The 24,985-nt window shown below is 38.9% G+C and overlaps 3 protein-coding genes across 6 annotated transcripts in view; 2 read left to right on the forward strand and 1 right to left on the reverse strand.

Moving 5' to 3' along the window:
• Positions 1 to 717: 717 nt before the first annotated feature.
• Positions 718 to 1,317, forward strand: LOC145213381 (uncharacterized). Its single transcript, XM_080081632.1, has 3 exons — positions 718 to 847; positions 931 to 989; positions 1,055 to 1,317. Exons 1-3 carry the CDS (start codon positions 764 to 766, stop codon positions 1,266 to 1,268), a joined length of 357 nt encoding a protein of 118 aa, XP_079937758.1. The 5' UTR covers positions 718 to 763; the 3' UTR covers positions 1,269 to 1,317.
• A 217-nt stretch (positions 1,318 to 1,534) lies between these two features.
• Positions 1,535 to 24,985, reverse strand: part of LOC145213378 (NACHT domain- and WD repeat-containing protein 1-like) — a 29,410-nt gene continuing 5,959 nt past the window's right edge. Inside the window, exons 11-26 of one of the 2 annotated variants that reach the window (XM_080081627.1) lie at positions 24,524 to 24,785; positions 23,889 to 24,052; positions 23,458 to 23,661; positions 22,643 to 22,817; positions 21,520 to 21,673; positions 20,891 to 20,995; positions 20,445 to 20,609; positions 19,615 to 19,806; positions 18,767 to 18,933; positions 18,241 to 18,394; positions 17,676 to 17,929; positions 17,076 to 17,303; positions 16,239 to 16,751; positions 15,672 to 15,917; positions 14,808 to 14,952; positions 1,535 to 1,880 (exon numbers count right to left, since the gene is read on the reverse strand). In XM_080081627.1, coding sequence (XP_079937753.1) covers positions 1,639 to 1,880; positions 14,808 to 14,952; positions 15,672 to 15,917; positions 16,239 to 16,751; positions 17,076 to 17,303; positions 17,676 to 17,929; positions 18,241 to 18,394; positions 18,767 to 18,933; positions 19,615 to 19,806; positions 20,445 to 20,609; positions 20,891 to 20,995; positions 21,520 to 21,673; positions 22,643 to 22,817; positions 23,458 to 23,661; positions 23,889 to 24,052; positions 24,524 to 24,785 — 3,370 coding nt within the window. In that variant the 3' untranslated portion in view covers positions 1,535 to 1,638. Of the gene's footprint in view, positions 1,881 to 14,807; positions 14,953 to 15,671; positions 15,918 to 16,238; positions 16,752 to 17,075; positions 17,304 to 17,675; positions 17,930 to 18,240; positions 18,395 to 18,766; positions 18,934 to 19,614; positions 19,807 to 20,444; positions 20,610 to 20,887; positions 20,996 to 21,519; positions 21,674 to 22,642; positions 22,818 to 23,457; positions 23,662 to 23,888; positions 24,053 to 24,523; positions 24,786 to 24,985 lie in introns of both variants that reach the window. The other variant, XM_080081626.1, reaches the window with a different exon arrangement.
• On the forward strand, positions 2,316 to 14,814 carry LOC145213380 (uncharacterized). 3 transcript variants are annotated; one of them, XM_080081628.1, is made up of 17 exons: positions 2,316 to 2,473; positions 3,044 to 3,226; positions 3,825 to 3,919; positions 4,690 to 4,804; positions 5,153 to 5,278; positions 6,172 to 6,391; positions 6,481 to 6,525; positions 6,906 to 7,871; positions 8,500 to 8,708; positions 9,785 to 9,942; positions 10,417 to 10,607; positions 11,140 to 11,291; positions 11,353 to 11,506; positions 11,617 to 11,762; positions 12,448 to 12,726; positions 13,402 to 13,672; positions 14,260 to 14,814. In XM_080081628.1, the coding sequence occupies exons 1-17, from the start codon at positions 2,351 to 2,353 to the stop codon at positions 14,385 to 14,387; spliced, it is 3,561 nt and encodes a 1,186-aa protein (XP_079937754.1). In that variant the 5' UTR covers positions 2,316 to 2,350; the 3' UTR covers positions 14,388 to 14,814. The 3 variants fall into 3 exon arrangements, with proteins under 3 accessions (XP_079937754.1, XP_079937755.1, XP_079937756.1); XM_080081629.1 differs by lacking the exon at positions 6,481 to 6,525; XM_080081630.1 differs by lacking the exons at positions 13,402 to 13,672; positions 14,260 to 14,814 and having other exon boundaries at positions 12,275 to 12,506.

Below are 24,985 nucleotides of genomic sequence, written 5' to 3' on the forward strand. Positions count from 1 at the left end.
GCCCGCTTAATTTTAAACTAGACTTTAAATATTAGCATTCAGCGTGTATTATTACGCTTAAATGTTAGAATTCAAAAGGTTTATTCAATTTAACCAATCTAATTCGCGTTAAAGCTTACCAGTTTGCAGAAATCAGTAAGTTTGTGTATTTTCCTGTACCCCCTGTATTAATTTGGACACAATATGTCATTCATGGGGCTCTATCGCGTAACAAATGGGTTGGATAACTTGTGTTTTATATAGATTTGGGTCGTAATTATTCGGTTTTTGATTATTGCATTACAATGATTAGGTACCAAGCTGTACTGCAAAACATGAGCAAAGTTTGCGAACTAGAACAACGTATGAATTTTCACAAATTTTTCGTTCAACTGGTGTAATGCTAAATAAAATACTAAGTTAGTTGTTGTTTTCTCATAAATTATAATTCAAATGTTTTATAATGGCATCATAAAATTTATCAAATATTTTAAATCGTAATGATGGCAAAAACCTAAGCCCAGTTTTCCGCGACATTTTGCGTCCGACTTCCCCTCCAAATAACAGGCATTAGATACGCACTGTTACAATCTAGCACACTTAACTCTTCACGGAAAGTGTTACATCGCCATCGTACATATTATTATGTTTTCTATGTTTCCCGCCAGTAACCTTAACTCTCTTGTATGGCGCAATGTTGTGCTTTATTTAATTGACTGGTTATGTTTGTTTCTTTGGTAACGAATAGAAAATTTGTGCTAACTGAACTGTTGCCGGTCGTCCAATGTGTAATTGTGCATTTCTGGCCCACGGATCCCACACCGTCGTCAGCCAACTTGCTGTTGCTGTAAATAACTGTATTATTCCGGTAAGCCTTTTTTGCCTAAAGTCTCGCAGTTCGTTACTAATGTGTTTTGGTGATGTTTATTGAATTTGATGCTGTATTTGCAGAACCTAAAATCTCCTGATCGCTTTGAATGTTACTGTGACTCTGGTCCTATAATAGTTCGGTAAAAGTCAACTGTACTGATAATTTCTCGTCTGTTTCCTTAACTAAATTAGTGCATATTTGCAGAAACCGCATTTGCCCTTGTGCTCGTCTTGCTGCTGAACCCTTGAGCGCCATCTCTGTCCTGAATTGCCTTAATAAAAGAATTCGTTATTTTGGCTCTTGGTGCCTTGGAGTTGTTGAGCGCGAGGAAAGGCGCGTTGAGAACCGTTCTAGGAATATAAGCGATCGCCCCTGCTGTGCTGTCTGGGCGCATAGAGTCACGCCCTCTACCAATTAAAAGACAGCGCAACAGAAAGCCTTTGTTCTCGTGTAATAACTTTTATCGTTTTATCCCGCTGCGCTTGTGCATTTTCGCTTGTTGTGTTCGCATTATACCATTCATTGCTCTGAAGAAGCCCTACCGTTCTGGTGGGCAAAACGTTAGCAAAAATACAAGTTCAACAACTAGTATTTTGTTTTACACCAGTTGAACGACAAATTTGTTAAATATGCAACCTGGTGGACGAAACACCTGTTCAGTATTTTATATCCTTTTTTTGGTAATAAATTTAAACGCCAATAAATTGAATTTAAAGCGGCCCAAGAAAAAGTTTAGGCGACCCCACTTGGAGTCCCATAGATTGAAGGCCAATGAGTTACAGCAAGCACTATAAAATACAACATGCAGAAGATCTGGTGTTTTTTCGCTTTTGTGCGGTGAGTCGACGTTCCGATCCCGGCTTAGATGAAATTTGCTTCTTCTCTATCGTCTCCCTGTCGTTTCTTCTTCCGTGGAACAGTTTGTCGATTGTGACGTATCCCATCTTGGTTGTGACGTACAGTCTTTCGTCATCGGTTACTGTAATTCCGGTCACAGTCGCATAAACGTATTGTGCAGCAATTAATTCTCCTGCATAAAAAATAACAAAACCTAATCAATTTAAGACAAAAAAATAGTTTAAACTAAACAATGATTTTAATTGGTAAAATGGGTTTAAAATGTGGCTTGTTTTGGCACAAATATTTGTCACAGAATTTATAATTTAATTTGGATATCTGCGGAAGTTCAAACAACATTGCCATGTCAAAAATGTATAGTAAACAACAGAATATAGCTCAATTACCTGTTAATCAAACTAAATAAACATGCTTTAATTCAGCCTATATACTTAAAATTACTACAAAACACATAATTAGGATTAATTTACATTAAAAACAAACGTGTTTGCGAAAAGACCATATATATGTATGTATATATACACTGGCATTGTTTGTGACGTAACAGCGAAAAACAACCAGTCACTATTACGTCATGAATTTCAAACCTTTTAAACTCTGGACCAGCTTTATGTATTCGTTTTTTAGCTGCAGTCAGCAAACATGGAATCGGTGACAAAAATGCCGCTACCGTCTATAGCAGAAGAAGGTGGAGAAGAAAGTAATACGGATCAAGCAAGCAATGTGGTCCAGCGTCCAGTCTCTAAACGTCCAGTTACCAGAACAGTATGTTTTGTATAGAATCTTGGTTTTAATGTTAGAAGCGGTTAGTTTGACAGTTAAAGAGTATAGTTCACGGTGCTATGTTTAGTTTTATCTCCTGTAATGACTCATTGTAAATATAAATCAAAACACTGTATTTGATTCGAGCACTATACTCGATTTTTTTGAGCAAGGACCATTTTTGTGCATTACATTTTCTGCCAATTTCTTTCTTTCTGCTATTTTCTGCGTTAGCAGCAAACCCCCAAACTCCTAAAATTTAAACAAATACATTTGTTTTAGAGAAACTATATGCAACATACAGGAATTTTTTTCCCCCGCCAAGTCGCTGAATTCGGTTTTTAACATTATTTTGTTCCCATGACTTGAACTTAGGTTTAGAGTAGACCGTTGTGTATAGTAGTTGAAAAAAGTGAAACATGAGTCATTTAACTACGTTGCTTTTGGCTTTGGCATATTGGCTTAAAGTGCAATGTACTCAATGTTTTGTAAACAAAAAACCTCGTTTTTAATTAATTTTATTAATTAGAGAACCAAAATCGTGTATTTAGCTTCAACAATTATCTTTTTCAGAAACCGGTAAATCCGACGCGTTCCCGTCAGTCATTGTCGTCGAGAGCAAAGTCCCGATTGCGACTTCCGTCAGATCGAGGTGCCTCGCTAGAAGAAGATCACACTGATATCAAAATCGTCCTAAAGAAAACGAACTCCCAACAAGATGCGCCGAGATCAAATCCTTTGCCCGATATTTTTAAGGTTCGAAAAATTTTGTGGTGTGAAGTTTTACCTTGGGTAAAATTTTATCTTCAAAATTTGATCAACTTTTCTAATGTGTAGGATAGTTTGTTTCACTTGGTGTAAGAGCACACAACGACATAATTGCACTGAACAATCAACAAGTAACAAAATAGCGTCGCATGCAATTGAAACATTATGCGCTGCAGCTACACCGCATTATAAATCGTAATGTGGTGGGAGCTCACCTGAGAGTGAATGAAACACGCTTGGGTAAAATGTGGGTAGGACCAGTCGAGAGAGGCTTTAGTAGATATTCACTTGTGTTGGGGAAAGAGGGTGGGATTTACTGTGTTAAAAATTTCATTGTTTGTATCATTGGATCTATCTTTAAAGACTGCTATGGATAAACGACAAAAAGTTTGAAAATCTAAAGCAAATTTTCCCTAAATAATGTTACATTTAAAATATACAGTTGCCTATAGAATTCCAAGTTGAAAATAATACAGAAGCAATTTAAATATGAAAGTATGAAACACACACAAAGTTATTTTTTCCTAGGCTGATATGTATATGTGCACTTTTATTTACTAATTTATTGTAAACTGTTGATTGACAGAACCGAACGTTTTTTCAACGCAATGTGGAGGAAGACTCTAAATTATCGATCATGGGACAAGATCTTACACTTCCATCATTCAACAAGACCACCAAGTAAATGATTTGTATTGTGCTGTTTATTCTGCATATGTACGTACAAAGTTGACGCCCCTGTATATGGGGGTTGCCATTTTCAAGCGGACCGAAAAAGAGCTCTTTAAGGATTTCAGTGAGCAACATTAGATGTGGACGTTGGGACCATACACCAGTTAATGCGCTGCATAGATTTCCATGTGTCTGGGCATATACATAAGCTCTTTAAGTACACCCAAGACCACTGTGAGCAACATTAGATGTAACTTCTCTGGCCACACACCAGTTTATGCACTGCATAGATTTCCATGTGTCTGGGCATACACAAAAGCTCTTCAAGTACACCCAAGACCACTGTGAGCAACATTAGATGTAACTTCTCTGGCCACACACCAGTTTATGTACTGCATAGATTTCCATGTGTCTGGGCATACACAAAAGCTCTTCAAGTACACTGAAGTCCACTGTGCGCAACATTAGATGTAACTTCTCTGGCCACGCACCAGTTGAAATACTGGATAGGTTTTGCGCGTCTGGGTACACACATAATCTTATTAAGTGCACTGAAGAACACTGTGAGCAACATTAGATGCACGTTCTGTGGTCGCACACCAATATTGTTCACTATATGTTTTTTGCACGCTATGGGAGCAGTGCGAAACTGCACAAGAAAATTGCATTTTTATTGGCACCTATAGACTGCCTTGAACTGTTACACAACTTAAATTATCCCAACCTACCATTTGATCTATAACTCAAATACACTACAAGTTTTACATGATGTTTGACAGAGATACCCCCTTACAAAATGCGGCAAAACAGGAAATTTCGCACGAAATACGTCTAACCCTGGAAGAAGAGATAGGAAGATTCTTGACAATTCACTCATTTGGAATTCCAATCGAGGTACGAGTTATGAAAATCAATTTAGTAACAATCTAAAAAAGTGTCGCGAAGGCAGAGAAACAAGAAGTTGCTGGAACAGATTGTTTCTGGCAAAAAATGTGGCATGTAATATGTCATGGCTCGTATAAATTTAAATCTTTGGTTGTACTTATTTTGTGGCCATGTCAATGGCAATCCTGGGTATAGGCTATCTATATGTAATGATTCCTAACATTTATAGAAGGTTCGGTGACGCAAATAACAAGACTTTTCCTATATCGCGCTATAGTTTTGCACTCGCCTAAGTTCACCCTTACAATTCATGCCTGTCATGCAATTAACGTGTAGCTTTTATCACTTATTTATCAGATCGTCATCAACGTCCATGCCGACTATGTGAAGGGAAGTACCCCTGGGGCTCGGGGAATTTTCCACTGCCCCAAATGTCTCGCGCACTGGCAACGAACCGGAAGTCTGCCAGAGAGTTGTGACGAAGTAAGTGACGTAAAATAAATTTTGCTGCTGTTTGCAAATGTGCTAGCTGGGTTCTGTGGGTTTTTTAATCTGGTATACGCTATTGTCCGTTTTAATGTAGTTTATATAATGCTTTTCGAAGGTTATGATGGTAAAGCTACTAACACAGGAACTCCCAATACACAGGTTTGCTAAATTACGATAGGTGACGCACGCAAAAACTTGGAATTAAGTTTGTGGAAAAAATACTGAACATAGCAGGAACTTGGCCGAATGGTCCGGCGCGCCTGACCCATATACAGACATAAAAAACCCTGATCGGGATTCGTCCCCGGGAGAGTCCTAGGTTCGAACCCCGTGAAGAAGAAAAATAAATAAAAATACTGAACCTAATAGGGTTACTAGGGTTAGTCTGAGGTTTCATAATGATAATAATAACAATAAAGTTAAACTAAAAACCAAGTTCTTTTGTCAAATTTAGTCCCTTACCCTATTTCAGTATCACTGTCAATTTAAATAACTGCGGTCTTTGTCATCTATCGGTATTTCGCGAACCTTATGTACTGTGAGCGTCTGTCGTGGTAGCTCTGCTGGTTATGATGGCTTTGTCACAGAAACTATACACAACATGAAGTTATCAACAGCGGTGTTGGCTAAAGAAAACGTATATTTAAAACACTCTAAAAATTCGACGTACGTTGACCCAAATCGACCTTTCATACCTGATAGTGTATTTTTTACCCCTAACCAACCATTGTTCCGCTTAAAACTGGTTTAGTGCAAACATAAGACAGATAATAACGTCCACTTTACATCCTTCAAAGACATTTTTGAATGTCTAAGAAAAGCCACTTTGAGGTAAAGAGCCTATCAAATGAATCGGAATATCTTAATCAACAAAAATATTTACACAGGCAGCTCGTTTTACACATGGACCCATGTTGAAGCTAAACATAAGTGAGGCTGCGAAGCTGGTTGAAGCAATTAAATCAGCCTCCAAGTTTGTTTCCCACACTGATCTCTCTAAGATTCTCCCCTTGCTTAATGAAGCGACCACCGAAGAGGAAAGAAAACGAATAATTGAGTCGATATCGAAGAGAAGAACTTCGATAAGATCGGACACTGTAACTTTGGGTAAGTTTTGTTCCAGAATTTTTACCCCTTAGGATAATCTCGGGAACCAATTCTGATCAAGATTTTTTGATGTTTGTATATGGGATGAGGGATTCAAATCATTCGTCTCGGATTGCTTACCACAAGACTGAGTTGTAAGTCGGGCCGAGCTTTTCGGGTAATGTTTTTAGGTTTAGATAAAACGGGGTTGATTTGGACCTGACTTTACATTCGACTTTATTTGTGCCAATTTTCGGACATTGTATGCAAAAACAAGTGTCGATTTTTGGGCTTTGTGTCTGTGTTTTTACAGGTATGTCACTACACAAACATATGAAGTGTGCGTTAATGTTTCTGCTTGCAGTTTGAGGGGCCAACGTATGGCCAACATTTATTGGGTGGTAATTTGGGATGTAAAGCTAAAAACGGATTCAAATTTGTCTTTTGTGCATTTAAGAACGACGAGTTGTCGCCCTTCAAATTCATTGGATGAAACATTTATTTTTAGTCTAACAAATTTACTTTACGTCTATAGGCCCAGGTTCCAACCAGGAACACAGCTTCGGTTTCGACTCTCCCGCGAGCGAAGAATATCACGAAAAAAATCACCAAGTCGTGTTGCAACTCACCCAAGCCATGAGGTCAAAGTTCATGACCTCCGACCCAGAATCAGGTCAACGAAACAACGGCGCCAAAATAAAGTCAGTGGGCCTTAAAAGTGGAGACGGGTCATTTTACCCCGGATTTTTTGTCACCCACAATATGACGTCACAAGAAGGTGATGATTACGTACCCATGACGACACCGCTTATCGGGGAGTTCCCGTTCCGTGCGCGCGGTCGCTATGACGACGATGGCTGTTACCATCCGTATCGCGTCGAGGATCCACACGTGTTCAGTGACGTCAGATTTCCGAAGCTCAAGCAGATGATGACGTCACAAACTCGAGAAGCTGGCGGTTCGAAAAACGAGCTGGCGTCCAATTTTCGTTTCGCTTTTCAGGAAGGCCAGGACTTGATGCTGAACGAACTGTTGTCCAGCGGATTGTGGTGTACCGCTTACGAGTGCTACCTAGTGGGCATGTACGACTCGCGGGGAAACTTTAACGCCGCCTGCTGCGTGACACAGGACGGGTACATTGTCCCAGGGGTCTGCGATGATCGGAGTAAGTTTGCACCCCTCGCTGAGCACAACCAGGAAGGAAATCTCGTGTACTTACAACACGAGGAAAGTCCTGAACTAGAACAAGTATTACTGCAACTTCGGCACTTACCACCTTGCCCGAAGGCTTCCGAAATTTCCCGAGGGCGCGTTCGGGAGTGGATGTGTGTGAGGGACGGAGCTGTGATTGAGGACGCAACACACATTACAGTGTTTGTGAATGAAAATAACAGTGATTCTGGAGACGAGGAAATGAATGTGTTTATTGGTGGAGAAATCGGACCAGATGGGCAACTTTATCCATACGGAAAATATGCAGCGGACGGATCCTTTATTCCAGGTTTGGTAAACTGCCTGTTGGGTTGGTTTAGTCGGTTGCTTCACGTTTGCCTTAAACTCTGCCCTTATCTCAATAAACACAGTGGTTCCTTTATCTAAAATGCCAACAAAACTGTTTTTATTGAGCGTTTTCGAAAAAAGTACTACCAAAACTTGGTTTCACCCCAGCAAGCAAATTAGCGCCATAAAGTTATACAAACTGCCCCAACAGCAGCTAAAGACATAAATGTGAATTCATTTAAAGTCCGGTTTCCGAGATTCAATGGGAAAAGACTAAATGTCTTCGTTGCTTTAGGGCAAGGATGTCCAAACTTAGTATAATGGGTTTTTTCAATTATTATTATCAGGTGAAGACGCCCTCGGGCCAACGTTTTTAAGCGTTTTAACCGTAGAATTGGAACACATATACACGGCTGCAAAAATGTCGTTAGTTTTCAAAGCTTCTAACAAACGCAGTGGAATAATCAACATGGGTACAGACAAGATAATGAGTTTTATTTCACAAACACTTTTGAGGTTTTTCAGTTGGTACGTGATTCTGTCACTATATTTTTGTATCTGTCCTTGTGTATTTCTGTGCGATCACGCTTTGTCGACTTGTTTGTAAATTGTTAGTATCTTATTTGAAGGAGGACCAGCAATAGCTACTCCGCCTGGCCTCGTGCAAATCTCATCTAGTGGAAAAGACAACGAATCTCCGTTAAAAGTTCACAACTACAAGACTGATAAAGAGAGAGATGTGCTTGAACGGAAGAACTCTAAACTACCGTCTGCAGGTTCCAATTCTGAACTGAATAGAGAAAAATCTCAAAAAACAAAATCGGGAACAGAAAGTCAGGTACATTTCGTCTTGTGTTAATGGAAAAGATGAAAGCAAATTGTGTATCGATTTGTGTGCCACAGGGTACTTCTCTCGGTTCAACAGAATGGGCCTGTGAGAAAAAGTGCACATTTTATACACATTACTTTATTTAAACTTTAAAAACTCGAAGTCACTCTGGAACACTACATACGGATCTGCTCATCAGTTTAATGACGAATATAACAGTCCGAATAAACGTAAAAAGCACTGATACTGGCAAGAGCATTTGCCGAAACGTTTAAATGTCGCTTTTTACTAGTGTTGTACCGAATCGGCTAAATTTCGATTCGGCCGAAACCGAATATTCGGCGGTTTTGCCGAATAAATTCGGCCGAATCAACCGAATCATTTATGACGTCACGCGACTTCGTACAGTATGCGTTTGACATGAAAAAAATGTTTATTTACCAAGCAACTAGTGCAGAATAGTTGTGTTTCGTCCTAATTTCAGTTCTGTGGGGTTTAAAATTGCCTCAAGCATGATTGGCAACCTGCCAATGAATTACTATTTTTTGACTACATTGGGAAAAAAACGATAATGTGTTGAAAAACATACAAATTGATGCGATTTTTGTTATGTTTGGGCTTTTGAAAGATTGCGTGGTACCTCAATAATCAGAAAAGACACGTCTAACGTTTTAAATTTTTTTTCGTAAAAGATTCGGTTTCGGCCGAATCTCAACAAATTATTTGGCCGAAACCGAATCTTTGCAAAAATGACCGATTCGGCGAACCGAATATTCGGTACATCTCTACTTTTTACGTCTACTTGGACCGCTATATTCGTCATTGAAAATCGCTCTGAATTAACGATTGATTGTTTCTGTTAGTTTTGATGTTAAGGCATAGTTTTCAATGCTTTTTCTGGAATTTTTTGCAGTGAAACCAAACCTAGTACTTCAAAAATATTGCATTTTTTGCGTTTTGCAAAACCCATTTGGCAACCAAAAACAATAAAAAAATGATGTAATATTAAAGATGACCTTTTCCCAAGAACTTCGGATAGTAACTAAAAAACGCCTGTTTCGCACTTAACCATAAGTTTTCTACAGTCAACGTTCAAAGATACAGAAGAACGTTCGAGTCGCTCAACAGGGGAATTGCCAGAAGGACGGTCATCTCATACGACGAGTCTGAAGAGTTTGAGCAGCAGGAGTTTGTCAAGGCAGAATTCAAGGGATCTTCGATCGCAGGAGAGAATTTACAATAAGTATGATGTAAAAATCGACGAAAATCTTTTCTGTGCTTTTCCACGCCTTTTTGGATTGTCGGGTTAATTTTAATTGAAAAAATATTTTTCATGTAAAATTGTTGCAGTTTGTTTACTGCTTGAAGCTATTTGACGTCTTTAACTAACTTTTTAACATAATGTTGCCAAAAAACAGTCTAAAAGAAGGTTTACCAAAATGACAAAAATCTGCCTTTTTTAACAAATATTTAAACTTCACTGTGTATTTCAGGTATATATGTTTTTTGCGTTGTTTGGTTAATTTAGACAACAAAGTTTTATAAAAGCGTTGCATTTCCAATATTCTTGCAGTTCCTTTACTGCTTAAAGCAACTTGATGGCTTTAACTAACTCTTCAACATAACTGTTTCTAAAAAACAGTCTAATAGAAAGTTTGCCAAAATGACAAAAGGTGGTCTTTTAAACCGATATTTGTAAAAATATGTTAACTTTTAGAAAATCAGACCCTTTGCAACGGACACCAAGCATCGTTTTTATGCAAGAAAAGAGTGCTGAAGAGTTGGCAAAAGCGCCAAGCCGCCCGCCCAGCGCAAAACCGAAGCAAGCAGAAGTGTTAAACCCAGCAGTACGAAACAGAACAGGAAAACCTTCAACTAAGCCAGGAAGTCTTGCAGATGCTATGATGAGTACGTAAACCAAGTCAAACATATAATCGTGATAACCCTCTTAAAATCTACCTTTGACGAGGTGGAATGTATTGTCACTGAATCAAATCAAAGTTTCAAAGATAATTTCATATACGTTTGACCGCACAATGCAAAGTATGAGGTCACCTTAATAACTTTTCTAGTTTTGGCACTACTTTTTAAATACAACCAGTAATAAACAGCTGTTGAAAGTTGATAATGGTCGAACTAACAAAACTGACATGTACAGCATACGAGGCAGGCAACGGTGCTTTTAATTCAACTTTCGACGGGCATAGCACCACTGGGCCAGTGGCCAGTCCCGGATAGGCTCCTGTAATGGGCTTGAGTCCTATCGCAGGCTAGTAATTTCTAGCCCTTGCTTTGCACTATCCGAAAAATACCGGATTGATTCGATATAACGCATATAACAGACCTGCTGACGTGCTGTGACTAATACAAGCAGCAAATCAATTCAACTTGCTTCAATCACATTTCAAAGTCGTAATTTACAGTTGTGTTTCGAATGTAGGCACCGCACAAGGAGAAACGGACTCCACGCCAATGAAGGGAGCGCCCCAGTCGGGAAACTACCGCGACACGGTCACCAGAGCTTCATTCACAGCTGATAGAGTGAAAAGCAAAGACGCGTTGCGACTCCAAGCTGCCGCAAAAGGATCCAGCGTACGACAGCATAAATGCTTTCTTTGTATTCAGAATAAACGCATTATTTACAACGTTACAGACATTCGATACGACCGAGCCTGGAGCTCCACAGCGCCCTCAAACGGAAGGCAGAGGCGGCTTGTCTCGTCGTAACAGTAGTCTGACTGGTGAAGTTGGCGAGAGAAGAGGACTGACAACAGCAGATAAAAGAAGATCTCAAGCAAATGTGGACGGTAGGGAAAACTCCCATTTCATGTTTTATCAACTATAATGAGTCATAGTTGAACCCACCCATATGTGTGTTAAGTAAGACGTCATCAGTGACGTAAATTTGCTTAAACAGGAGCGAAAACTTCGACGCCGGCGACGGTTGCCAGGCAACGCGAGATCGAAAAGAAGACGCGCAAAGAGAAGGCGGAAGTGAAAGCAAAGTACCAGTTTGCTGCTCATCACAGCTCTGTGTCCGGTGGTGCTCCAGATCAGGACAAGGTAACTACAGCTGCGGTGTTTAACAAGGTCCCTGTCATGTCAATAACGTCGTCACTGACAAGTCCCCGTTGGGCGATAAACGAATCTGACGATTTTTTTTATAGAAGTAGTATTGAGTTAGTTTTGAAGTCTTGTTTCAAATGCTGTTTGAAAGTTTAGCCCCATTTTCAGTTGGACAAAAAGCATCAAATATATATTTTGACACCAGTGTTTCTCAACCCGATGTTTACGGACTTAATAGGTTTACGTTTACGTCCTTACTTACATTTAGTTGAGTTTATTTCGCTTGGTGAAAGAAAACATAGCGACACAATTGACTAAAACAATCACCAAGCTGAAAATGGCTGGTCAACGTTAAAAAGTTATAGAGTGCAAAACAGTGAAGGGTTCAATTGGCGGATAATGACTCAATGCGTTGCAACTACACTGCTTTATAAAGCGTTGTATGACTAGGGTCCAAAACAAAGTGAGGTTGGCTCATTGTAAGTAAACATTATTTTGCATTTTCCTAGAGGCAGCCATGCTAAAGCAAAAGTAGTTTGTGACCTAAATAGGTTCATGACAGTGACCTTGCTTACAAGCAAACCAGAAGAATGTTTTGTCTTAAACAAGGATACAGTGACACACGAGATACAAAATCGTTTCAAATCGATTTTGATCAACTGTGCATCGAAACATTTAACAGCTGGCACTTGGTGGAACAAAACCGAGCAAAACGGGTTTGGAATCTCGACAAACATCCAAGAGATCTCTTCCCGGAGGAGAAGGAACCACTAGCTCCCAGCGTCTTCCCAGGATGAGGCAAGTCACCGGTGCACCTCCAGGAGCCCCGGATAAGACGATCTCATCTCGGTCCATGAAAAGAAGATCCTCATCCAAGTTTGTGAAGGATCATTCGACAGTGAACGGTGTTCCCGTTGAGGAAGAACATAAGCGAAGAGGAAGCAAGATGACTTTGGAAGAGGTATGCTGTTTGTATATTTAGAAATAATTTGGCACAGTGTTGTTTAATTCAACACAAAACTTTGTTTTTGTTTGTTTGATCCCTGCTATTTGTAAACTACCAACACTTGCATATACTAGCAATTTTGTACAATGCCTACACTTTGGTACAATTAATATTTTCTTGTAAATTTCTCAAACCTATGTATGTAATACATTATGAACAATGCCCACACTTTCGTAAACTGTATAGACTTTTTTTTATAGATTCCTTACACTTTCGGTAACTACTCACACTTTTTACAACGCTCACACTTTCGTGAACTACTCACACTTTGGTACAATACTCACACTTTCGTGAACTACTCACACTTTGGTACAATACTCACACTCAGTGTTTTTTTAAGGTGTTTTGGGGGACCGAAACGGTTCCCCAAATTTCTCCAGCGGTTTCCCAAAATTTGCCAGTAGCCTAATAAATAATTCGTAAAACCCTGCTCACACTTTTGTAAACTACTCACATTTTCGTGCAATGCTAACACTTTGGAAACTACTCACACTTTGGTACATTGCTCACCGTTTCGCAAACTACTCGCACTTTCGTAAAGAACTTACATTTATTCACAATGCTCACACTTAAACTGCTAATCACACATAGACCTTTCACACTTGTGTATATAGACACTTTTACTTTCAGATGCACAAGATGAATGAGAAGATACACAATCCGGAAGCGTCCAGTGATGAAGATGACATTGACTTCTCGGATCTTTCTGGCTTCTCCAGTGATGAGGACCTGGATGCAAAGAGATCGAGCAAGAAGAGCAACTTCTTTCCCTTCCTGGATGGATTCTCCATCTTGAACTTCACCGAGAATTTTCGCTTCTCCTACTTTGCTGTGCCCGGTTACATTAAGGAACATAACCAGAAAGTTCGAAAAGGAGTTCTTAAGCTTCCACTTCTTACTAGTAAGTCTCTATATAGAGTATTGCGATTTCTCAAGTCTTTAGCCAAGTAAGAGTTTCGCGCCTTGGTCTGTGAGCTCAGTGATTACCACTCAGTCATTTGATATAACTTAACTGGTTGCACTTTCTATTTTACGAAACTGCTGAACAATCAAACTATATTTAGTAAAAAATTCTGCTACCAAAGAGACACAACCCCCAAAAAAATTAAATTACGCAACAACTGTTGAACTGAATGCAAGAATTTGTGTTTTTCGAAACATTCGAATAACCTTTGCCCAAAAGCGTGCGACTCATCTATAAAAAAATATAGACCTGCAAGCAAAGCATTTACCAAATCCTAAGCTCTGAAAAACTTTTTAAACTTGCAAGGATTTTGATTTGTTCCAATACATGTGGGTTGATTTGCCTAAAGGTAAAATATACTATGGCAATGGTAAAAAAATACTTCAGGTTCTGCGCAAATACAAAATGCGCAAATACAAATGCACAAATACTGATACGTACCTTAAAATCGTTCATAAACGTTCTTTAGAGATGGGCAACCATTTAATTTCATGCTATTATTTTTTAAATTAATTTCACAACAGAAAAAGTCAAAGAAGTAACTAAAGAAGAAAGAAAAGAGAGAAATATCAAAAGAAAAGAACAGAAGATGGCTGATCGCAACAGTTTAATGCAGAGGATTGAGAGACTGAACAGTGTAGATGGAAACTAAATGAGAAATCTTTCCTGAGGTTCCAAATCAACCAATGACAGCGAACAGTCAGGTTTAAACTATCAGCAAACATTATGTTCCAGTTTAGATTTAAGCCACGTACTATATGCAGAGCTATTACAACATCAACGCGTTGCACTAAAAAGTTTAACTGCCTGTAATAGGATATATTTTTTAAATTTATTATTGGCTGAAACTATATTGCTGACTGGAAAAGACCCAATGTTGTGGCTAATCAGTTATGGTACAAAACATACAAGTCGTCTTTGTTTTACATTTTTGAGTTAATATATACCACTTTGTAATACATGTGTGTGTGTTTTTCGCATTTCTCTTCTTCCTGTGTATTTTCTTATTTCGACTGAATAAAATTTTTATGGCTTTTTAGTTAAAAAAAATTCAAACACAGTTTTTACGAACCTGTTTCGACGCTCCACACTTTAACCGAGCGCTCATGGGAACCAGTTATGACGTATTTGTCGTCACTGGTGAAAGCTGCACACGTGACACCGGCAGCCAATAGGGAAGTGAATCTGATTCTGTGAAGTATTTCCCACAATCCGTTCTGATAAAATCAACACATCAATTTGTTGTAGCCTACATTTTAAATACATAGATAATAAGTTTGATTTATGCCAGTTAGAGCAGTAGTTTATCGTATCTTTGTGTTACAAGAAATAATAAAAAATACAGGTATTTGGCCAAAAGAGTAGATGTTACTTTTTAAGAAGAAATTACTAAACAGCAACTTATTTTTTTAATAGCATAGACCTAACTAGGGCCTGTAAGTTACAATTATATGGAGCTTTGGAAACTGCATTACTCCCTATTAGGGTCATTTACTGTTGCGTTACTTAATAAACCACACTACTTCATTACGCATAAATAACGTACCCTTAGTACGGGATAAACTTTGCCTGCCAACAACCAGTGTCCACAGCTGCCATTACATCACTAACATATTGTGACATCACAGGTGTCACATCCAAGTTAGACTTACTACAAGTAACGTAGTTAAATGTATGTGTTTATGCTATGGCAATATCGGCGATAACAAGGCACTTTACGAAACACGTAGGCTAAGTTGTGTGGTTTGATCCCGTAACGAACCACCTGGCTTCAAAAAGTTTGCCACCACACATAAGAAAATATATTCTAAAAGATCGCGTAGCCTATGGCCTGACTCACATACATAGATTAAAACACTACTCGAGATTTGTCTAAGGGAGCGCCGTGGGTTCGGATCCCGTTAAAATAATATGAAAACCTACGCAAACACCACACCTTGCGTTTCCAAATTCTTCTGGTGAGCCCATCAGATCCAGAGAACAAGATATTTTGACTACAGTTTAGTTTGAGACAGGACAGAGGGCTGCTATGCTCTGAGAGAGTTTGTAAGCTGGTGACTTGCCAAGAGCCTTCCTCCAGTTGCCGGAACCCCATCACTTTTACTTCACAACTTTCAGTGCCCAGGAACGCTTGCAGAGTGCCGAGTATTTTGTCCCCAAGACAGGTCGCTGTTACGCGAGTCTGAATAAAGCAGAAATTACGCATAAAAACAAGGATAAAAGTGTGAGTTACGAATTGTAGAGTAAGTTCATGTAGAAAATGCACATGTGGATTGGTATTGGTACAATTTGTCACTTGTAAATAACAAACACTGCATAAAAGACATTGCGAAGAATTGTTTTTGCAAAAGAAGGCACCATGCTAGAAAACTAGCTTGTTGATAATTGAAAAATGTATAGAAAAAAAATTTAAACAAAAACAAACGTGACAAGCAGAAATTTTTCACAACGAGAACTCCGTTCTCTCAGACTACAGTTCTATTGGAAAAAACAAAAACCTCACTTTTTCTTGCACTGCGGCATCGTACTCAGCCACAAATCCATAAGTTGATATCAAAACAAGTCTGTCCTCTTCCTCATTGCCACGAGATGTCAGTAGTAAGCACTGGTCGTCGTTGCTGATAGACATCGTCATCACATCACGTTCCTTCTCCACCTCATACACTTGAACCTGATGTTCGGTCTGTCTCAAAAACATCGGGTTCTCATGCTTAACCACTAAACCCTCTGTGGTCGCATAGAAAATATGTTTGGAGTTGTTGCTGAACAGTAATCGGGACACAGAAGGCTGCTCCGAGTCTACGTCTGCATCACGTGATCTGACGTGGATTGTAAGATGTTTCTCGAACCTCTTCGAAGCGAGGTCGTGTAGCTTGATTGCTGAGTTAAGGTTGTCAGCATAGGCGAGGTATTTTCCTCTGGAGCTCACGGCATTGTTGCCGACCTCAAATGGAAACGTAGGAGGTTCGGGAGCGATTTTTTGTTGTACCGCGTTCCATAACTTTAAGTAGAAAACCTTTAAAAACAAAAGTTAAAGTTACCCAACACTATCCACTGATCTGTTCATAAGTTTAACCTGTTCAGCTGGTTTATACCTCGCTACAATTTTACGTTATTAAACTGTTGTCTGTTGTCTAAAATTAGAAACTATTTAGGTTCAGCATATAAAACACTTTTTGCAACTTGGACATACGATAAGTCAGTCTTATAACTGTTGTTACATCTTTCGACTTTTGAAATTGTTCTGTGAAAATGTGATACGTTATTTTGTACACTCGACGATATTATTGCTTATAATTGCTTTCCCAAAATAAAACCGTTTTCTGTTTATCCAACTCACCTTGGATGAAGAAGACACAACGACATTCCCAACAACAAGAAGTCCATCCACCTCTGCTCCCATCCCCTTCATCCGGGATGCAGGATCAGATCCTCCTGACTTAGCAAGCTCCTCTAACCTCCACGTTGTTATCTCCTCATCCCTACTTCCCACCACCAACATCTTTCCACTCGCGTCGAACGCTAAAGAGCTAATGACGTCACGATGATGACGTAATGAACCGATTTTCTATGGATGAGTCAATAGGTTTGTTGTTTCTTAACCGCTTAGGAAAATAATAATTTTCGTTTTTTGTCACCGCATGTGGAAATTTATTTGTTTCAAATGTTAACAAAGCAAATATTTTCAGGTAAAATGACATGCCCAAAAAAACTTAGGTTTTCTGCTGTGAGCAAAATGTGTTGTTCTGGTGAGCAAAATTACTTAAGTCTGCCAATTAATTTTTATGTAAAACTGTGAGTTTTTAACCTTCGTTTGCGGATGTTTGTGTACAGCAATTTTAAATATTTGAGAAACACTGGTAAAGCCCTTACCGCATCACAGGATGGATGTATAGCGAATGGGATATTACAATTACTAATAACAATAAAGAGCCTTTACCTCGATATCATTTTCGCCCACTTTCATAACATCCACCACATTCTTATGTCCGTAAGCCAGGTAACATCCACATTCCGAAACACATGTTACGTTTGGTTTTCGTAAGTTTGAGTGGAAAATCTCTTTTCCCGACTCTACATCGCACAGCACAAGCAAACCACTGTCGTGCAAAACCAACAACTTATCTTCGCGTATTTGAATATTCTGGACAGCTGATGAGTTGTCGTTTGTACTGATGTTGTATTTTGATTCGCCTGGACCAAAAATTTTTTTTAAAAAGGCCATTTTGGTCGTTCTAAACTCTAAAGGCTGATCGAAAAAGGTTGATCGTATCAAAACTGTTAATAAATTCATACAGATAACAACCAATCACAGGAGTGTAACAGTACTGGGACTACCGGTAAATAGATTTGTTATGAATTTTGTGGATAGGAAAAGGGCACTATTTATTTAATAGCGGTTTAGTTTAACAAACATTTGCTTAAGAGATAATAAATTAAGTTAACAACAGCGATTTGTAGTCTGCACCTACAATTTCACAACGAATAAATAAAGTTAAGATTACCATTATCGCTTGACCAACTTATAACCGAACCATCTTTGAAACCAGCAATCACATATCCACTTTTGCTGAACAAAACATCGGAATGAAGAGGTGAGTTGGATGGATGACAAAGTGTGGCCTGACATTGCGAACTGGATAGATTCCAAACATTTATCTGCAAATAAAAGATGTATACTATAGTTTATTGCAGTGGTTCCCAACCTTCATCGACGAATTACTTTCATAACCAGTCGATACGTTATCATTTCTCCCCAATAGACTACATAGTAGATGCTAAACTATACAAAGATAATTTAAAATTGGGTCTTTTATCAACTTCACAGATCATTTTTAAGAGCTGTTTATTTGCAAACCAAATCTACAAATCAAAGTAAATTCCTCCCCTAAAGCTTTTAAAATCCTTTCGTGAAAGGAATTCCTCCCCGGTTAAGAACTACTGGCTTAGTGTATTAGGACAACGTCAAAACGCTTGTTAAAAGATGTTAAAATGCCTTTTATAAGAAGCTTGCGCTGTATATTTTATCACCTTGTTTCCGCATGCTGACGCAAGCAACGTTGTGTCTGATGAGAGCGCCATACTAGCGTGCACGTCATATCCGGTGTGATCTTCTTTGATTGTGGTGACGCTACTTCCGGTGTCCAAGTTGATTACGTGAATCGTGTTGTCATAGGAACCGGAGGCAAGGCGAAGACCTGAAACAACTTTAAAGCTTAACAAAACCACCGTGAACCGACTTACGACCCGTGGTGGAATTAGAGCCATCGTCAAAGGACATTACAGAGTGGTAAGTTGGTATTTTTTTCTAAAGGAGAGGTTCGATGTTTAATGTTGATTAAATGGGTTTAATTGGGGCTTGTTACAATAGACCAAGTTTGCGTCGTAATCTCGCCTTGGAGAATCCAACTTTCGAACCTAATTCAGGATTTAATTTCTACAATTCAGGTGCAGGCCACTAACACAAAATTTAAGCTGAAATATTTTGGGACAGTTCTCGTTTCAAAACACTTAATTAGGATGCCTGAAACCTAAGTGCCTTTGTCATTTGTAAAAAAACGAGGTAAGTGTTGGAACTTATCTAAGTTATAACTGTTTTTGATTTTTAACCATCACATTGTTTATGTCGAGCTGTTTTTTTCTTCAACAAGCTTTATCGTACAAACGCTCAGTTGTTGTCAATCTCTGTTAGTTCCCCTAATATTAAAGTTTAGGACACAAACAAATATTTTTTTAACGGTTGAGCAAAGCAAGTTTGTCATGTGGCTCCAACAACAAAAATTAACTACAAAACTAAAACCAAAATCGTATGCTTGCCAAAACGTAAACATACATCTTTAATGAAAACGCATTAGAGCAGTGATCAACATTTTTGTTACCTTTCACAGCCAAACAAGCGACGCTGTCTTTGTGAGCCCTCACAGTATGAACCACCTCGTCTGGTCCAACCTCCCAAACCATCACAAGACCATCCTTCGAACCAGCTGCTATCAATGGTGGGTTCGCACCAGCTGTTGTCAGGCACGTGACCGGTTTGCTGAAGCCAATTAGCGTCGTCCGAAGTGCACCGCCTAATTAAAAAAACAAAATAAATCAACAATGATCAGAAAACTGCTACCACACATTTAAGTTGGTGTGGACAAAATGGGTTTGGTCCAACCTTTATTGAACCTAAAGCCACCGACTAAAGTACTTTTCCAACAAAGAAAGCATCAGTAAGCTGCAGAAAGTCCACACTCTTTTGACCTATGAGGTCATTTTAGAGACAACTGGTGACAGTACTGTGGTTACTCTAGCCCAGGGTTCTTCACCGGGGGCGATATCGTAAGAAGAATTACGTGACCTTGCGTGTTGTAGTGGCAATTAAACTAGGTTTTGACTGTTAACTGAAGCTTTAGTGTTGCTAGGTGAATCTAACCGCTCACATCTGCTGAAAAGGCAACTTTTATGCAAGTAACAATCTTATATGGAGGCGATTTTTAGCCTGTGCCTTGGAAAGGGGGCGATTTGAGCCAAAAAGGTTGAAGAACCCTGCTCTAGCAATACGGCCAATTGATGTCTTGTTTATCAGCTACTCCGAAAAGATCTAATTTGTTAAAACAGTGTGTATTGCACGCAACTTACTTCTCATGTAATGGTTTCACGCTTTCAATAATGTATGCATCTATTTGGGAATCAATTTTAGCAAAAAGTCAAGAATTTAACTCACCAGGAGGTTGGAAGCATCCGGATAACGGGATGAGGTTCGGATTCGGATCGAGATCTAGGATCCGGCTCGCCTCTTTCATCATCTTTCCGATCGTGGATGGGAATTGATCACTGAAGTAAGCTAATCTCCCAAACATCTCCACACACACGTGGTTGACGATACCACCTGCAAATAAATTTATTTCTGAGACAAAAAGTTAAAATGCTGGTATGAACTAAAATATGCTTTTAAAACGACCATTGTCGTCTATTTCTACTAGCAACAACCGGGCTGATTTTATCTTATATACTAGATGACATATTTTACATCTCATATCGTTAATTAAATTTTGAAAAATAAAATGTGTTTTTTTTTAATATCAAGGCTTGTACTTCCATTCTAAACAAAACAAACAAATCTATAGAAAATTGCGAAACCTGCATACATTTCAAGCATCTACCTACCACCTTTAAATTCCAGTGTTGGCTTGGCCAGTTTTAAAGCATCTCGGATAAGGGAAATCGCCGGATCATTTTTCTTTTCCAATGCGAAGTTATAATCATCCAACACATCTACGAAAGCCATAGGCATTTAAAAATAGATATTTTTTAAAAACATATTTTCGTCCTTTTTTTAAGCTATACTCAAGTGAAAATAAAATTGCAGCTAAAAAAAAGAAAAGAAAAAAAGAAAACCCAAGTAAAAGTGCCCGTTGTGGAAGATTTTTATAAAAATGTAAACTTTGTGTAAACTAGCAAGTGCTGGAGTAAGTATTTTTAATTCGTCGGCTCGTTATATTCTATGAAACCCTGGTTTTGCGCAGGGTTTGTAAAATACTCCTTAGTGTACAGTGCTTGCTTTCGATGGTACACAATAAAATCTTCTTCTAAGACAGTGTTTGTCGGTGGGGTGGTTTCAGGGGCTCCATAAAGAAGAAAAAGTTATTAGCAAATTTCTCTAGAGGGGTCAAATGGTAATATTTACTCGGGGTCAGTAAGTAAAAAGGATCGTTGCTACTAATAGATTGTGAACCACTGTTTTAAGGCCTAATGTAAAACGTTTTTGAAAGTTTCGAACAAACAACGAACAAAATAACCTTTGATTGCAAATGCGTTGATTTTCGTCAGCATCCAGGTCATATTACACAACACGGAATCGTTGAGTTCTTGCCACTTGGAGGCGCATGTGAGGTGAAAAGGAAGTTCATCCAATTTGCGGAAGTTGTAAACTCGATCAGAGAATTTCAGCGGCTAAAAACAAAAAATATATATTAGTTGATCAAATTTAAAGCCAATAGTGAGAAATCGTGTTTTTAGGAACACTATACACGGAAAAGTAATTTAATGTATAAACACACCAGTACTTTTTGTTTCTTTACCCCAAAGCAATACAGATTTCTAAGATACACATTACCCGAAGCTTTTGGAATATCTACCAAAATTTTGAAGGATTTTAATTTTCCCTCGGGGTCAATTCACCCCCGATGAAGAACCTCTAGTTTGGGAAATGTTTTTCGTTTAACAGCCTAACTGTTTAAAATGGTCTTTTGTGTGCCACTTAGTTATGAAATCACGTTCAGCACTAAAATCTTACTCTATATCAGCGGTTCCCAAACTGGGGTCCGCGGTCCTTTAGGGGTCCTTGAGGCAATTTTGGGGGGACCGCGAAGCGGTTGAAGTAATTCTATAATTCTCAGTTTGTGTCACTAAATAAGTTTAAATCAAAGTAGAATTGAGAATCGACTGTCTCCATTGCTAAACAATTGCCTTTATTGAATGACAACTATCAAAAAATGCAATTGTTCGCGCACAATCGTAATGTTTTTGTCCTGTTTGTGATGTCACATGCTGTCTTTGGATGAATGTTATGCGCAATTTTGCATAACTAGCTAAAATCCTGCAATCAACTTTCGTTTGTGTGAAATACACATTTAGGCTTAAGGACCGCGAGCCCTCGAAATAATGGCGAAGGGACCGTTTTGAAAAAAATATGAAAAAGTTTGGGAACCACTGCTCTATATATTTGTTCAGCCAATGCTCCATTTAGTTAACAATGGGCATAATTTGTGCCGCATTTTTACCCAATTTCGGGCCTAATTCGGTTTTGGACCCCAATTTCAGGCCCGCTTACAACAGGTTTTATACATCGTCTTATTACATACGTTGACAAAACGGTGACGTCGAGTGACATCAGCAATTAAGGTACAAAGTCTTTCTTACTTGTGCAGCGACTTGTCTGTCCACCTGGTGCTTCTTATTTTTCCAGATCTCCAGTGTCAACTCTTTCTTCCAACCGTTCGCCCACTTTCCACTGAAATATTCCGCGAGTTGACTGTGAATCGCAGACTTTATTTGATCCGTTAGGTAGCGCTCACGAGCCACTTCCACAAACTGCCTGCAAACGTTAACATGTTTCATAATCAGTTAAATTTAAGTCTTATCCGGATTTTAAAAAAAACAAATATCTTGGACTTCAATTAGTTATGATAAAGTGTGTTTCAAATAGCTTCATCTTAGTTCTTTTCTAAAATAGCTTGATATCATCAACAAACACTGGCAATGTACCACCCCTGTTGGGCTTAGATCACAGGTTCGATTTCAAAAAGTAGCTATTAAGATCGGTATCAGGCATCTTGTAGACCCATCGTAAGGAGATTAAATAAGTTTTGTTTCCAGGGAACACCTTGAAAGCACATTTTCGCACCTCAACCTGTTTAATTAAATTGGTGACAGTAATTATTTTCTTTGTTTTGCCTATTCTTGCATGTACTGCGTGGTGGAGACAGTATAGCTACCAGAGAGAGAGACAGAGAGAGAGAGAGAGAGAGAGAGAGAGAGAGAGAGAGAGAGAGAGAGAGAGAGAGTCGTGAAATGGCTACACTAGTCACAATACGGCCCATGTCTTGTATCAGCTGCACTGTTAATACTTGAAAAGTCGATGCAGTGCCCTCTTTGCGGCTTACTTCTATATAATGCTTCGATGTTTTCATATGAGTTTATTATAGTTACTAGGGTAAATTTAAACTCATATTTACCTGTGATAGAAAGCAAGCACCGTGTGACCGACAGCTTGTCTCTCGACAAGGTCACCACCAAGGTCGTATCGAAGGCGCGTCCATAGCAACGGCGGAACGCGTACCACGTTACGAATGGGTGGAGACCAATATCGATAGGATGCGTTCAGAACTTCGTCATCAAGAGAAAGTAGATCTTCCAATTCTCCCTCGCCGATTCCGTTTCTGGAATAGCATTACGATAATACAAAGACACTGAGTTAGAATTGTAAGCAGGGCCGGATTCATCATTTTAACGAACGAACAGGCTTGATTAATGTCTGACTTCACATTATGTGTCCGTAGTTGCCAAAAATATAAATTACCTAGCTAAGTAGCTCTTTGCTGGATATAGTCTAATGTCCAACAACCCTAAAATGATACGTAAAACACAGAATAATATTGTTTCTCACTTGGCGCCAACGAGAAAGGCAAAGGATTTTTTCACTAGAACTTTTCCGTGGTTTTCCTCGAGTCGGTCAAAGTAGTTGGAGATCGCTTTTCTTGCTGAGTCAGCAAATTGTATGTTGCTGACGTCAGTGTAGGAATGCCAGCGACGTGCTTCATCAAATGCCAGCTAAATATAGATTTAAAATTTACGAAAATTTAGATGTTTGCGAATCTGTTTAAACACACTTTGAAGAACTTGACATCGACAAAACACAGCTAAAGTGTAAGCAAGGCCCTACAAAAACCTCTAAAAATCAAATTGCTACCATGTGGGGCACAACACTGGTATAAAAGAATATATTTTAATCCCAGCACCAAACAAGCAACTTAAACCACTGGCTTATTTAGATTCAGTGGTGGATTCAGCCGGTTTGCACCAGTTCTGTAGAACCGTCTCACAAAATTTTATGAGATCAGCAAACCGGTTAGCATTACTGGTTACTGTCAATAGACTTTTTGTAACAGAACCGGCTAAAAAATATGACTTTTGTGATAGAACCGGCAGACAAAAAAAATGAATCTCTATAAAGTCACTCTCTAAAAACATCAACAAAAATGCTAGGACTACAGTGCTTAAAACTCCAGCTCAGAATCAAACCTTTAAAAACAAGGGCTTAGGGTCCGATTGGAAAGCTGACATCACCAAGTCGTGTTGTTCACGGTTGAGCGCTCTGTTGTCACGTGCCAACCACGTGTCTAAAATCTCCCGCCCAGTTTCATCATCCAAGCACGTGACCTCGATAAAGTTACCACCGGGCATGGTACGTTGCAATGACGTCATCACCGCTATTTCCGGGTCTGGGAGGGTCGTGAGAAGAACGCGAACTTTGGGTGGAAGGTTCTTGGGCATCCAGTTCATTCTGAAATAAATGAGATTGTCCCAATCGTAAAATTCAATGTTGGGTAAACCGTAAAGAATTAGTTACCTGATGTGGTCAAAATTGACATGACAAGGTCAATCCTAACATACTGTTAACAAAGTCACTGACAAAAACTTATGTTAAGATTGTTTTTGTAAAAGTTTTGTGGAATGAGTTGGTTGTAATATTTTATCTTCGAA

Source organism: Phallusia mammillata, chromosome 2 (genome assembly GCF_965637545.1).
Source record: "Phallusia mammillata chromosome 2, kaPhaMamm4.hap1.1, whole genome shotgun sequence".
In the NCBI taxonomy this organism is placed as follows: Eukaryota; Metazoa; Chordata; class Ascidiacea; order Phlebobranchia; family Ascidiidae; genus Phallusia; species Phallusia mammillata.

Excerpts from the sequence above, each read along its gene's own strand:
- LOC145213381 (XM_080081632.1), top strand. The coding sequence starts at position 764 with ATGTGTAATTGTGCATTTCTGGCCCACGGATCCCACACCGTCGTCAGC. Across the intron at positions 848-930 it reads TAAATAACTGTATTATTCCG|AACCTAAAATCTCCTGATCG; the intron begins GTAAGCCTTTTT and ends CTGTATTTGCAG. Across the intron at positions 990-1,054 it reads TCTGGTCCTATAATAGTTCG|AAACCGCATTTGCCCTTGTG; the intron begins GTAAAAGTCAAC and ends GCATATTTGCAG.
- LOC145213380 (XM_080081628.1), top strand. The coding sequence starts at position 2,351 with ATGGAATCGGTGACAAAAATGCCGCTACCGTCTATAGCAGAAGAAGGT. Across the intron at positions 3,920-4,689 it reads TCATTCAACAAGACCACCAA|AGATACCCCCTTACAAAATG; the intron begins GTAAATGATTTG and ends GATGTTTGACAG. Across the intron at positions 11,763-12,447 it reads GTGCTCCAGATCAGGACAAG|CTGGCACTTGGTGGAACAAA; the intron begins GTAACTACAGCT and ends AACATTTAACAG.